The following is a 15,093-nucleotide window of genomic DNA, read 5'->3' as shown; positions in this document are numbered from 1 at the left end:
CCTACCGCCCAAGCCCACAGTAATGAGTGCGCGTGTGCCAGAGCCTGACATGGCGTCCAGGGGTGAGCCGCTGAAGAGGGGCTGGGATTGCACTCATGGCCACCATGAATGCCATCCGATGGGCTGGCCTGTCACCCTCAGTGAGCAGTGGCGCCTGCTTCTCCTCCCTTCCTGTGTGAAGGCTTGGACTTTAGGGAAAAACCACCAAAAGATCAGTTGGCAGAACGTCTATCAGATTCCAGAGAGGTGGGGCTGGACACCAGCCCTTCTGGATGGGGGGCTCAGGCTTGGCCAGTACTCACAGCCGAGTCCTGCCAGCCAGTCCAGGAGGGAGGGAAGCTTGGAGAGCAGAGGGGAGGGGGCGCAGAGGTGTGTGACCATTGAACCACACGCCCATCTGAGCCCAGCCCAGGGGTCCGGGTGCAGAAAGGCAGCTCAGGACAGCACTACGCAGTCTGTGGCATATGGTGGGTCACAACCAGCATTTTAAAGAGAATTTAGTACAGAATATGACAGAAAAGAAAATATCAGAGTTCCAATTTTATCTACAGGAGTGTGGTGTGCGTTGAGTGGAGACACGAAATGTATTTCTCTAACTCGGAGTCAAGTAAGGTTCAGAAACACTGGCTTAAAGAGTGCCGGAGAGAACACGTATTTTCTGAGGTCTGAGAACGTTGTTTTACGTGAGATTTTGTGTTTCGTAACTCTCCTCCAAGGGAGGTACTGCTATACCCATTTTACAGATGTGGAAACTGAGGCTCACAGAGGCCAAACTGGTTGTTTAGAACATGTAACAAGGCTGTGGAACCCTGGTTTGTCTGATTCCCAAGTCAGAGGCCTTGTCACAGCAACAACTCCACGCACGCACACGGACGAGGGCATGACGTCCTACATGTGCGCCTGGACCCTCCTGCTGTGGAGTGCAAGGCTGTGTGCCTCGCCGCTGTAACGACAGCTTTCCAGGAAGGCGGCTCCTGTTTCTGGGCTCACGTACAATACTGACAACAGGAGCTAACGTTTACTGAGCACCTGCTGTGTACCAGGCACTCTCCTGACATTTTACATGACATCGCCCACTTAATCTTTCCCAACAGTCTTGGAGGAGGGGCTGGTATGATCCCCCCTTCCTCCAGCCTCTTGCCTAGGGGCTGGGCAGGTACCTGGATGGATAAGAGGAAAGCAGACATTTGCCGGGAATTCCCGGCAAATACTGTTTCCTTCCTGAGACCCCCTTCACGCCCTGGCATCTCCCTGCTTCCCAATTTGGTAGTGATCCTGGGAGGATGTGAGGCCTGGAGCAGTGACGGCTATCTTGCAACCACAAGGGGAGGCCGAACCACATTGCAGCCTGGCGAAGGTGTTGTGCCAGCCTCGACACTGCTACCGCTGGGCTTCTTGTGGAAGCAACTGGACTTCCTTACGGCTTCAGCTCCGTTAGCCCAAAGCACCCCCGTGGGCTCTCCCTCTGGGAAGGACAGCCCAGGGGCCAACTCTTGGGGAGAGAGAGGAGAACGCACGCACCTTTCTTCTGTCGGATTCGGAGGAGGTAGAGGGCTGCGATGAGCAGAGCCACCAGCAAGGCACAAACCACGCCCACCACGATGAAGATACTCCGGCTGTCATTATTGTCTAGGGACCACACGGAACAGAGGCTTCACGTATGCAAATTAAAAACAGTGAAACTTACTACCCACCTCCCCTAGCGGCATTAACTGAGAACATCTGGCCATACATGTTCTGAGCCACACGGGCACGTTCATGGGTAGGCACACACTTCCCCACGTGGGTCACCCGCGGGCCGTGCAAAAACCATGCCGAGGTGCTGGGAGGGAAAACGTTCGTTTCTGACGGCGACGGAGGAGCCCTGGCTTCAGGATGTGGGCAGAAATCTCACTCCCAAGGAACAGAAACATGTTCCTTCTCATCTGGAATGAACCAGAGTGGCCACCATCACAGCCCAGACCTTCTGAAATTCTGAGTTGCAACTGACTGTCACACATAGGCTGGGGGGGAGGGTGGGTGTCAAGGGCAGACGTGTGCAGCTGGCTACTGGACTCCACAGAGCTCTCGCGAGCTGTCCACTCATCTGTGCCCGGGACTGCGGCAGAGGAGCTCAGAACCCAGGACACTTGCAATGGACACTGTGGGGGTAGGGCTGGTGCCAGGGCACGGGCGGGGGGTCCTGCACTAGAGCATTGTGCGTAGTTAGGAGTAGGGCTCTGAGCGGCGGAAACGTGGGCGCCTGGTTGTATGACCTTGAGCAAGTCATTCAAACCTCCCTCTACATACTGACTTGGTCTTGTGCTGTTGAGGCCGATAATAATCTCTCCCTCTTCGTATAGCTCTGAGGATTCACCTACTCACTAAACCACCAACCAACACACTCACTCCCTCTCATTCTTTTTAAAAGCATTTTCTGAGTGTCTACTATGTGCCAGGCCTTGAAGCTACGAGGCTGAACACGACAGCCCTGGTCCCTGGCAGCCGAGTCTCAGAGCTGAAGGTCAAGCGCACCTTCCTCAACACGGCCATGAGCAAGGACCAGAGAGAGGCCCTGACTAGTCCAAGGTCACCCAGCATGTCTGTGACAGAGCCAGAGTCGAAATCCACACGTCCTATCTCCTAGTATAGGGCTCATCCTATGGAAACCAGGCATCAGTGACATCAAAGGGACACCCTGCGGGGCCCTAAGGCGCCTACAGCTCCCCTATTCCCTCCCAAGATGCACCGAGAAAAAGAAACGGTCTCTATCATAATCCTCAGCCAGATGCAAGGCAGAGCCATGCTAATGACAAGGGATGGAACATTCCATAGTGGCACCAAAATGCCAACGAGGTGCTGCCACTTTGCAGAGAGAAAAGAGAGAGGGCGACAACAGGTTGGGAGGGGCTGAGAAAATCACACCCGGAGCCTCTCCCTCGAACAGGGGAGTGGCAGGGCTCTCACCGTCTTAATCGGGCACGCACTTCGGCCTAGAAATGCTCTTTGGGAAATTGTCCCCCAGAAGCAGCTGCACATGTGAGAGAGTCTGTGCAAGGTCATTCATCACAGCAGTGGTTCTGCTTGAGATAAGTTGCAAAGACTCTGAAGCCCCCATCCCATTCCAGGGGTGCAGGCTTGCGAAGGCAGCCGAGGTGAGAAAGAATAGCAGGAGGGGGTGGCTGGCCTGGCGTGCTGACAGTCTCTGCCAGGCGCAGGAACAGGAGGCGGGAAGCTAGAAACAGGCCAGTGTCCCTCCCTCCCTTCTTTCTCGAATGCATGCTTCTGTCCAAAGATCTACAAAGATATGTACCAAACTCTTACCAGTGGTCAGTGCTGAGGTGTGGGCTTTGGGGGAGGGGCGCTCACTGTAAAATTCGCCTTTCTATCTACAGACCTCTAGATTTTTCCATAATAAACATGAATTACAACTTTTAGTGTTAAAAAAAGATAAAATTTAAAGTGCCAGGACAGTCGGCATTGAGGCCTCACCCTGGGTTTTATGGGTTTCCTGGTCCTTCTGGTGGGCAGAGGCCACAAGGGTATGGTTTTTGGTGACCGCGGGCTGCCCGTCATGCTGCACCTGGCAGGTGAACACCACATCTTCCCTGTGGGCGGACGAATTCACCAGGAGCCAGCTCGTCCAGTTAAACGTCCCATCCTTGTTCTCTATGAGGTTCGAGGCCGTTGAGGCCGTTTCTGTTCGGGACACGTTTCCGTTCTCCAACCAGGTCAGCTGTAGGTGCTGGGGGTAGAACTTCGTCACTTGGCAAGTGACATTCACCTGGTCCCCTGCCACGGGTTGCTGGGAAACCTCGAAGGTGGGCGGAACTGAAACAGCACAGAGCAGAAGCTCTGACCTTATGGAACAGACAGATCACAGGGGAGGGTTCGAGAACTTAGCTCGCCCCACACAACGAGGGAATCACCCAGAACAGGGCTAGGCATGCAGCTGGTGCTCAAACACTGAGGGTAGTCTCTGCATATGAATGAAATCCCTAAGCACAGTGCCCAGCACACAGTAGGTGCTCAAGGACTGGTAGCTCCTATTAGGCTAAGAATGAGTGAAATCAAGATACTCAGTCCATGGCATGCAGTTGGAATAGAATAACTGTAGCAAAATAAATGACATCAGCAAGCACACCGTGGCTTGGATTACAGCAGGTGCTCAATAATTGGGATTGCTATGGTAAAGTAAATGAACCACCCAGCACAGTGCTGGCACACGGTAGGTGTTCACCCCGCAGCTGCCATGAAAACAGTAGGGGATGACGTTGCATCTAGGTCAGGGGTGACTGGGAGGGTCTGTCAGATGTCAACCCCGGGCAGTGGAAGGCCTGGGGCAGGGAGTGGGGGAGGGGCAGGCCCAGAGACTTGGGGGCAGACCCGGGCTTGGGCTGGGGGTGAGGAGGGTCTACCTCGGAGGACCGCAGACAAGTTGGCAGTCCCACGGAGAGGAGGGCCCCCCTGCAGGGTCACGTGGGTCACCTCGCAGATGACCTGGGAGCGAACGTCCCCCGGGGCCAGCGCCAGCCTGGTCATGCTGGAGATGTTGTAGGAAGTGCCGTTTCCCTCTGCGTCCACGGTGGTCTGGGAGGCTGCGAGCTCATTCCCGTTTTTGAACCATCTCAGGGTGATGTTTCTGGGGGAGAAGCCGTGGGACTCGCAGGTGAAGCTCACTGTCTGCTCAGGCGAGGCCCTGGCCGCGGGGCCCGACACCACGGGAGGAGAGGGTTTGGCTACAAGAGGAGCATTTATGATCAGTAAGCATGACTGTGGTCATCAGCGGTAAGGACACGTGTGTGACACCTTGGAGAACCCTCGGCCCTTCGGATAGTGTGGGGAGGGCGGTGTCATCTCCTCATCGCACAGAGGAGGACCCCTGGTTCCAGAGCTGAACTCTGAGTCGGGGGCAGGGCCCAGGTGCAGCTCCAGGCCTGAGTTCAAGGTCCCCCTTCTCTTCTCTGCCAGGTGACTTGCCACCAATCTGGGCACAGGAATGACATTTCTGATGGGTGTGACTCTTGGCATCAACCATCCTAGCCGCCTCCCTGCAAACCTCACCGAGGTCAGAGAGTCCGTGCAGGGTAAGCAAGGGCGGAGCAGAACCCCCATGGAAGCCCACTGGAGGCGTGGCCGTGGCACAGTGTGAAATGGGACAGCAGGCATTTCTCCTTCCTGGGGTTGCAGTGAGGGGCCAGTGAGGGAATACAAGCAGTTCTGCTTTGAATAAAACACTGAAAATGCATCTCAGAACCGAACAAACACAGATCTATCTTTATCCCAAACCTAATTCATACCCAGAACTCTCCGTTTAGGTATTTATGAATTTAATCTAGTTTTCACTCTTTCCATAAATACTCCATAGGATCTAATCTGTGCCATCCCTGAATCCAAGAAGAGGGAATGAAGGGATGTTTTTCTAAAACTGCGTTCTTCTCTTGGTACCGTTTTGGGTTGAAAACCAAGATCGCTGAGGGCTGAGAAAGCCCAAGTTGAAAATCAAGATCACTGAGTGCTGAGAAAGCCCAATTAAACGTGAATTAATTTCAAGGACAGAGACATGGGACTCCAAGCAGGGGGAAGCCGTCCTGTGTCCTGGAAGCACACACATCAGTGAATCAAAGGGGGGGGGCATTTCACCCATAGAAGGTTCTATAGGGTGTCTCCAGATCGTTCCTTATTACCCAACACCTTCTACACCAAACATAGGAAATACTACAAATATTTACATTTGCAAATATTTAACTTGCTTCCTAAAACACATGAAACATGTTGAGGTCACTTGAATAAGTGAAGTCATGAAATCACGCAGCCTGGACGCCCCTGGAGGGACGAGGGGCTGAGCTCAGTTACCTTCATGGGCAGCATCTTGGGCACCCGACACTGGGCTGATTCCTCCTCGCCCCTCAGCTCCTTCACCCCTCAGCCGGCCCTTTCAGGGGGCCGCCAGTACGGTCCCATTTATGGGCCAGGACTCAGGGAGGAACGTGGCTGACCCAGGACACGCAGTGAATGAGGGGCAGAGCTCATCTCACCACACACACACACACACACACACACACACACACACACGCACGCACACACGCACGCAAGACGGGTTCATTTTAGCTTCTCGGTTCTTTCTTCCTGCACCTCCGTGTCTGTTTTGGTATAAAACGGATCAAAACACCGCCTCGGTGACATGTGAGAATGTATGTAAAACACAGAACCTGGCATACAGTAGGTGCTTCATAAACAACACCGATGATGATTATCCTAAGATCTGGCCGTGACTTCTTCTGAAACTACCTATTTGTCCTTTAGGCCATAAGAGGGCAAAACGAAGGCTTAGCGGACACACAAGAGGAGTCCCAAGGCCTGCTCCCCACAGCTACCGTGCAAAACCCCAAATGAGAAAAGCAGCAGAAACCAGCAAATTATGATTCTCTCCCTCTTCTTTTAATAATCCCCTCAGGAAACAAGTTTGGCGAATTGGCTTTCAAAACGCAAACGCGATCACAGGCGTATTCCTGCAGATTAGCTATTTACAGAAAGCTGGGAGCGTTTTGAAAGAGGGAGGACAGATTTTGCCCATGACATTTTGGGTGTGTTGAGGCAGGGAGGGCTCTGGGGCTGAGCGGCGAGTATTCGCGGGGATTCCAGCCCCTGTTCAGAGGCACACGGGCTTCCAGATGGGAAGGTCCCCTAGCCGGGAGCTCGGATCTGAGCAGGGTGTCGGCTGCCCCTTCCCCGGGGCCAGAGGGCAGGAAGCAGCTCGGCCCCAGGCCTGCTCCTTGGGACGGTGTCCTGGCCACTCCACTCGGGCTCATTTTCCCAACAGCTGTCACGGGCACAGGCTCTTCTGAAGCACCTACCCACCAAAAAGCTCCTCTCCCAGCCCCAGGAGCACAGGGGGGAAAAAATTCAGTGTTTAGCGTCCCCTGGAGTAGTAAAAAAATTCACCTGCCCGGGCTCATGTCTGACGAAGTCAGTCAGAATATCTAGGGGGAGCCAGGGGCTGGGGATCTTTTTCTCCCAGGTGATTCTAAACGAGAAGTCCAGGGTGCAAGGCACCCAATATCACCCCCAAACCCCACTTACATTCGAGGCCTGGGAGGAAGAGTGACTTGGCCACGGTCCTACGGCTCGGCATATGCTAGCTACATTCCTGGGACACGGACCACGTGCCAGGCCCTGCTGTGGTGCTTTAAGGCATTCACTCGTTCAGTCCCTGCAGCGGCTCTGCAGGTCATGCTGTCACAGACAGGCGAGGACAGCGGGCCAACGTGGGGATGAGTCATCAGAGGTCACAGAGCAGGGAAGGCAGAGTTGGGTGGGAGCTTGGGCAGTGGGGCTCGGCCACGCTCTCAGATGCTCTGTGTGGATGTCCAAGAATCGCCTAACCCCCACATCTGGGGCCTTCTGGACCTCCTCGCCAGTCCCCAGCCCCCTGACCAGCAGCCTGATGATTGCCAGGTCACAGATGGGACACAGAGGCCCCAAGGGAAACGGAGACTAGCCCAGGATCACACAGTTCTGAGAGGAGCACCGGCCTCCCCGAGGGTCTGTGCCCTCATCCGGCTCCCTGTGTCCTCCTGACGTCCTGCTGAGGCTGGCGTGATGAACCACTTTGTACAGGTGGCCCCCAGCCTTGACATTCCCAACAGAGCACCTTCTTTAGTGACCGCCACCCTCCTCGTCCCTCTGAAATTCTCCACCGCAAGCAGTTAGGGGGAGGGGTCCCTCTGGGCGCCCAGACCTGCTGACCCTGTGGCAACAGAGGGAAGATGCGGGGTCCCTACAGCGGAGTCTAGAATATGAACTCTGGCTCACTAGGCCCTAGACATCCTCCAGAAAGTGCTTCCCCAGCATCCTCAGTCTGCAGAGCCAGGAATGGGGTGCCCCGTGTTGCTGGGCTTGCGGGGGCCCCTCTGCTCTGTCCAGGTCATTGCCCCAGGCTGCTCAGTGAAGGAGCGACATCGCACAGAAGGGAAAGACTCTTGATGCTCTTACGTGTGCAGCCATGTCCTCCAGGAGCAGGCTCAACACTTCATGAGATGACTGTGTATCTGTCGGATCTGGGGGTGCAACGCTACCCCACCTCCCCCCAAGGACTCTTCTTTTCAATGCGTATTGCTGAAGAACAGAAGACGGTATTTTAAAGGAGAGGGTGGTAGCATTCTGAACTTTGGAAAAATGATGAAAAGGAGACACACTGGCTCCCTGTTCAGAGGGTCAGCGCACCTGGGTTTTATTCAGCACCTACTCTGTGCCAGGCTCTTCCACGGAAACAGTATTTGAAGCTCGGGCAGGAAGGAGCCCGCCCGGAATCAGATGGGTTCTGGAACGATCTCACTCACTGGGTACGTGAGCATGAGCAAGACCCTGTCATCCCATGACAGGCTGTGAATGTCTACACGGGGGCTTGGATGTGGCAGCCCAGCATCCTGGATCCTGGGCCCCTGGCAGCAAACCTTAAATGATCACCTTTTGCGTCAACGGGGCAACCTTCTTCACCCACATGGGGCACCTCTTCCCTGGGCGAGGACATTCTGGATGCCCCAGGTCTGCTCGGAGCCTGCAGTGACTGTGCGAGTCGGGCCCTGAATCACACGAGGGGGTTCTGGACGGACCCAGAGCACAGCCCAACCTCTGGCATCTCCTCCCACCTGGCCTGTCAGAGTAAACAGTGCGTCTGTGCCTCTCAGAAATGTCTCTTCCGTGTGATGTTTCTAAAGACGAAATAAAGAAACACATTCTTCCTTCTCTCTGCCCTGAAAGTGTTTATTCTCATTGGAAAAGAAGGAAATGTCCGCTTCATGAGAGAAGGGCCCTTGCCTCTTTTGTTCCCTGCTTCCCCGCACCCAGAGCAGAGCCTGCATACAGTAGGTGCTCAGTAAACGCTGAGTAAAGAGCAGAGTCAGCCACATGGAGGGGGCTGCTCTCTGGAGGCAAGAGTGAGGTGGGACCTTGTGACTGGGCAAGCCACCCAGACTTTCAGTCCCTCAACCTTGGGACCAGAGGGCTGGTCAGGAGGGGAAAAGGTGAGAGCTGTGGAGCCCACAGACTGGGGTTCTAGAGTTTCCCACTGTTTTCTAGTTGGGGGGGCCTTGAACAAACATCACAACCTCTCCGAGCCTCAACTTCCCTGATCTGTGGAAGGGGCTGAAGTCAGGGGCACCCACCACAACACCTGATTCGTCACTGTTCCTCAGACAACGGAGGGCATTCTTACTGACTTGTCACCAGCAGGGGATGAAGGAGGCCCAGGCCATACTCACCGCTCACGGTGACCTGGGTGCCGGGTCCAGACTTCAACTCCACATCAGGGCTGCCTCTCTGGAACTTCACACAGTAGTAGGTTCCGGTGTCTGCTGGGGTGATGTTACTGATGCGGATGGAAAAGTCCATGTTGTTTCTCTTTGTGGTGTCAGAAACATTTGTTACTCGGGGGAAGTGGCCTCCTCTGAAATTGTAGACTGACTCCCGGGCTGGCCCTGCCCCCCGGAACCACACAACCGGCCCAATGGGGAGCAGGGAGGTCACAGTGCAGCGCAGAGTGGCTGTCTGTCCGGCTGCGACAGACACTGACTTGTCAGGCTGGATCACCTGCAGCTCCTGCTCTCCTGCCGCACCTGGAGGGAAACAGCGCAGGAATTTATTGCTCCTGACGGGATCCTGTACGTCCCCTCAAGTGTTTATCCACAACAGCTCACTGACAGAGAGCGCACCGTGAGCGGGCCTGGGGCTCAGTACACGCCATGCAGCCCTCCCCATGACAAATGAGGAAACTGAGGTCAGTGACGTGCCAGGGAGCAGGCCCGAGGTCCTGAGCCCCCCTCGGAGGATTCATGTCTGAGCTGGGCTCTGAGCTTCCCAGGATGTGAGGGGCCCAGTGTTTCTGACAGAGGGCACAGCGGGGCAGGGGCTCGGAGGTGGGGGGCAGCACGGTATGCGTGGGGCTCTATGGGGAGCCTAGGTTCTCTTTTGGGTCTGGCCTGGAAGCAGGCCCCAAGCAGGGACGCCACACCCAGCAGCTGGGGCTCGTCCAGGCTGTGGAGTCATGAGGCGGGAGGGCTTGGATTTGAGTCCGGGCTCAGGCCTACTGCTCCGACAAGGACTTGGGCCAAGACCATCCGACAGGGTGTGGATGTGAGTTCTGAGCAGGTCCTTCCATGGCTCTCGAGCCTCAGTTTCCTCATCTGTCAATCAGTTACTGTGAGCCCATCTCAATGGGTCTGTGGCAGGACCAAACAACAACCCCGGCCAGGGACAGCATCAAAAAGAAGCATCTGGTCTTTGGAGCCATCTGACCCGGCTAAAACCTGGCTTGCCTTTTATTCACACATGACCTGAGGTTATCCATTGGTTGTGAGACTCAGTTTCCTTATCTAAGCAGCGCCTAGCCCTCTGCTTTGTTCTGAGAAGAAAATGCAATGACACGTAGAAGTTACTTAGCACCACGCGGGGCACAGGGAAGCTTCTGCCATCACACAACAAAGAAATTAGTGTGGGGGGGTCTGTTGTGCGAACTTCACTCCTGCCCTTGCTGATGTGCCTGCAGGCCAGGCCGTCCTGGATGCTGGGGACACACAGGGGCTGGACAAACGTCAGGCCTCAAGGACTCCCACACTGGGGAGCTGGAAGGCTTCCTAGGGGTGGTGGAGGGGAGAGGCCTGGGGAGCAGTGGGGCACGTGAGACAGGGACTCCGGGCAGAGGACATGGTGGTGGTGATGGGGAGGAGGGAGACACAGCCAGGAAGGCGACCAGGCTGTGGGAAGTTGCTGAGAAAAGCTGCTGAGATACTCAGGTCGTTGTGCACCCAGGGTCCGATTCTGAGCAAGGTGGGGGCGGGGGAGAGAGGAGGGATCATAGGCCCTTGGAGAAACACAGAGGTGGGGAGACAGAGAGAGGGGATGACCGACACAGGCCGAGGGAGAGGCAGACAGGCAGGGACAGCAAGCGAGGGGGATGCAGTGGGGGAAGAGAGAATAAAAGACAGACTTGGGGTCGTGTAGGTGCTGATGGGTGATCTGTCTCCTCCTGGTCACTCACTGACCCGCAGTGTGACCTTGTCCTATCCTGATACCTTGTCCTATGCCACCTTTGCCTTGTACACCACGCAGGGTGCAGCCAATGCCCTGGGCAGCACCCTCTGGCTCTGGCTGGGCAGGAGAGAGAGCTGAGACTCTGCCACCTGCCCCTGGCCTGGCACCACCCGCTGGCAGGGGCAGGGTGCCCAAAGGCTGGGAAGCCCACAGATTCCAGTCTGCCCTCGCTGCTGGCAATCCCAGGGCCTCAGAACAGGCCTCTCCACCTCTGTGCCCATTGTCCCGGGCCTGCCTCCCAGGCTGGGGGTCACCCGGTTCTCCTAGCGAGTGCCCCAGACGCAGAGCTTCAGGTAGACGGCGGCCCGACCCTCCCTGTGCAGGGAGGAAACCAGAGCCCACAGGGGGCAGGGGCTCAGGGCGGAGCGGGTGGCCAGGTGTGGGACAGGCACACGGAGGAGGAGGCCCCCAGAGGCAGCCGGCCACCCCGACACACCACAGGTGGCTGTTAGCAGCACGCAGCCAAGAACCACCCCAGCGGGTGTGCATTCCAGCACGGGACCCCGGAGGAACGGGAAATGCCCCTTGGGGAAGAGTGCAGGCACTGGTTCCCCTCTTACTCAGCTCAGCACCCGCCCTCCCTGGGCCTCCATCCCATCATCCGCAAAGTGGAGGTACCGGCGTCCACCCCCCAGGACCGTCCTGAGCACTGGGACACAGTGGGGCATAAGCGCATGCCTCATAGGGGCTGGGTAAATTTCAGTTTCTGTTCCCGTTATTATCACAGATAGAACATTTATCTACTTGATTGTCGTGTTTCCCCCCAACCAGGAGGTAGCATCCACACGGCACTGCTTCCAACCCCCTGCCTGGAACAGTGTCTGGCCCACACCGGGCCCTCAAGTACCGTGTGCTGAATGAACGCACTCATGAATGAAGGAGGGATTCCACTTGCTCCCGGGCAAAGCCCCTCTCCGAGGCTTTGCTCGGCTGTCTGCCGAATGGAGCTGCCACGGGCATACCCAGGAGGCAGGAGACGCGCGAGCTGGGAGCCCGGGACCGCGCCCAGCCTCCAGGCGCGCGGAATAGATGCCAGTTATTATTATCCTTATCAATAACGCGGCGCAGGGCCGTGAGTCAGCAGCTGGTGAGGGGAGCGGCGCGAGCGAGCGGTGGCTGCAGAACCAGGCGTGCAACGTGTTGGAGCAGGGCTATTCTTGGGGTGCAGCCGGAGGCCTGCAATCACACCCCAGGCAGGCGACAATAAAATCTGGAGTTGGGGAGGGCTGGCCCCCCCCTTTTTTTTAGCTCCTCTTGAGCTCTCTCCACCAACTGCAGCCAGATTTAGGCGGCTTAATTAATTAGCTAGTGTTTATAAAGCGTTTGAAGAATTTTAAAAGTGCGACGTAAGTGCCAAATATTATTTTAATCTGTGTATATATGTGTTTTTTCCAGCAGAGAGGTTTTTTTTTTTTTTTTTTTCCCTTGCTTGCTATGCTTTTCTTTTTCTCGGCAGGTTCTGTGCTGGGAACCGGGCTTGTTAAAAATCACTCCTGCGGTTCTGGGCCTGGGGTCATCATGCTGGCATCGCGGACAGAACCATTTCCTGCTCTGTCCCTGCCCTCACTGGCAAGGGAGAGCCGCGGTCCAGGGGCCTGAACCGTCTCCAGGAGAGGAGGGCGGCTGGGCAGGCATTCTTGCATGCTGCTGGTGGGAGTGGAAATTGGAACATCGTCTCGGGAAGGCACTTTGGCAGGATGTAACAAAGGTGTGAAAGCTGTTCATCAGCCTTTGCGGGTCTGTTCCGTGAGGACATAACCCCACACAGGGCGTGGGGTTCCCATATGACTATCTTGAAAACGTTGGGGGAAAAAAACCCCGGGTGGCCCGTGAGAAGGGATGGCTAAGTGAATTACGGCCTATCCCCTTCGTGGAGTTCCAGGGAGGCCTAAAACGCCACCACCACAAAAACCGGTAATCTGGACATTTTTTTGCAGGGCATAATTACAAATGATATTGTGATTATGCAAATAAAACCTGTCCGTTGCAAAGCATTTAGAGAAAATGAAAAAGTATAAAAACACAACAATCATCTCATAGAATGCCATCAAAGGTGATGCAATCCACATTTTGATGTTGTTAAAATATGAGTAAAAACAATGGAAAATCATACTCGGGTAACTAAGAATATGAGCAAACATTTAGCTTCGTTTACTCAGGTGTTCTTAGAAAAATAAAAAATTGGAAATGTCCTAATGTCCAAGAGAAGGAGACTGATCGATCCTGTGTTGGTGAACCCCCACGAGGACCGAGTCTACAGCCATTAAAAATGGTGGCGTAGAATGACAATTATCAACGTAAAAATATACTATGAGGTCAGAGTCAGTTACCGAGTGACACGTTCAGCGTGATCTCAGACTGCGAAGTTAAAAAAAAAAAGTGCATGTTCAAGACTAGCGGTGCTTAATTCTGTAGGAGATTTACAAGGGATTTTGCTTTTATGTTTTCTGTTTGCATGACTCGTGCAATAAAAAAATAAGAAAAACTGTGCTTTTGGTATGATTATGACTTTGTAAAATAAAATAAAATTATATTTAAATAAACAACGGCAAGTTACTATATATACAAGGCTATAAAACGTAACTCTCCCTGGATCATGAATCTAAAACTGAGGGGTATTTCCTTCTATTTTGGGTATTTTTCAGATTTCCTAAACTGAACGAGTATTAACTATTTACAACATGCTATTTTATAATAAGAAAATCTATACATGTAATACGTATGTTACATACATGTGTACTGTTTAAATGAGCCTCCCCTCCAGGAACCTTGTCTGTTTTGTTCACTGCTGCTTTCCCCCAGCTCCTGACACCGTGCTCGGCACGGACTAGACGCTTGAGAAACGTCTGCAGATCCTGACGGACCACTCGAATGTCTCGAGAAAAAGGCTCTAGCACGACAAACACCGTGATGCTGGGGGGTACTGTGTCCAGGAAACGAGGCCAGACATTGGCCCATTTTCTTCTTTCACTTTGGAGTTAACAATATATTGAAATCTCGTTCTTTCAGTGAACATTGACTTCTTTTGGAAAAGAATTAAAGTCATGAAATAAAACCTGGGAGTCAGTTTTCTAACAGGCGAAGTCAGCCCAGTGGGTGGTGACGGCCCCCTGTATTTGTTGTAAGGCAGGTTGGAGGCCAGCCTCAGATTTCCACAAACCCAAGGAGCCCAGGAGCCTGGGAGGCCATGGCCAGAGCTCTGGCCGTGCCTGGGGCTCAGGACCCTGCTAAGGTGCAGACAACACCCACCCCCCCCAGCAGGGGAGCTCAGCGGCCCCTTCCCTGACCACGATCATTCCTGGCCATCCTGGGGGCGCGGGACGGTGCTGGTTTATGACCCCCCCCCACACACACCTTGTCAAGGGCTGCCTTTGGCGTCTTCTGGGTTATGATTTAAGGGTGGTGTGTGACAGCGTGCAATGCAGGAGTGTGGATGAGCGTGCACACCGGAGTGAAGGAGCAGACTGGGAGTGTGTACATATGTGCATGACTGTGCCAAACAAAGGGGCGTGTGCACGAGGGAGCATGTGCAGGACACGAGGCATGTGCGCAGGCGAGTGCAACAGTGTGCTCAAGAGTGTGCGCGAATGGCGCCCAGCAAATGGCGGCACAAGGGGGTGTGAACTCTGTGTGGGAGAGCGTCCGAATCGTGAGTGGTCTGGGTGTGCGTGAGCACGGCGGGGCGAGAGAGGTGTGCCCGACGGTGTGAACAGATGTCTGGAAGGGATGTGAGCACGGGGCTGCCTGTGAATGTGTGTGAGGGCAGGGGAGCCCAGGAGCGGGGTGTGTGCACTCGTGTGTGCATGTACGTGTAGGGAGTTTGCGGGTGCGGGGCGGGGAGCCTGAGTTCGATGGGCGTGGTGTACACTCGAGTGTGAATGTGTGTGCACTGGCAGAGGGCTGGCGGTGTGTGGGGAGCACTGTCGGCATAACATCCGTGTGTCCACGTGCCCAGCTGCGAAGGTGTCTGGCACGCGTGGGCTTCCACACACCAGGGTGGTGAGAGAAGGGGCGGGACAGGTC

The 15,093-nt window shown here is 54.8% G+C and overlaps 1 protein-coding gene across 3 annotated transcripts in view; it reads right to left on the bottom strand.

Moving 5' to 3' along the window:
- The window catches only part of LOC113258419 (tyrosine-protein phosphatase non-receptor type substrate 1), a 40,613-nt gene that overhangs the window by 12,724 nt on the left and 12,796 nt on the right, over nt 1–15,093 (bottom strand). For all 3 annotated transcript variants that reach the window (XM_044385746.3, XM_026503169.4, XM_057312618.1), the window contains exons 3-6: nt 9,243–9,596; nt 4,398–4,718; nt 3,472–3,810; nt 1,522–1,629 (exon numbers count right to left, since the gene is read on the bottom strand). In XM_044385746.3, coding sequence (XP_044241681.2) covers nt 1,522–1,629; nt 3,472–3,810; nt 4,398–4,718; nt 9,243–9,596 — 1,122 coding nt within the window. The remainder of the gene's footprint in view (nt 1–1,521; nt 1,630–3,471; nt 3,811–4,397; nt 4,719–9,242; nt 9,597–15,093) is intronic.

Source organism: Ursus arctos, unplaced genomic scaffold (assembly GCF_023065955.2).
Source record: "Ursus arctos isolate Adak ecotype North America unplaced genomic scaffold, UrsArc2.0 scaffold_16, whole genome shotgun sequence".
NCBI classification, from domain to species: Eukaryota; Metazoa; Chordata; class Mammalia; order Carnivora; family Ursidae; genus Ursus; species Ursus arctos.
Note: the sequence above shows the minus strand (reverse complement) of the source record. Positions and strands in the feature narration are given on the sequence as shown.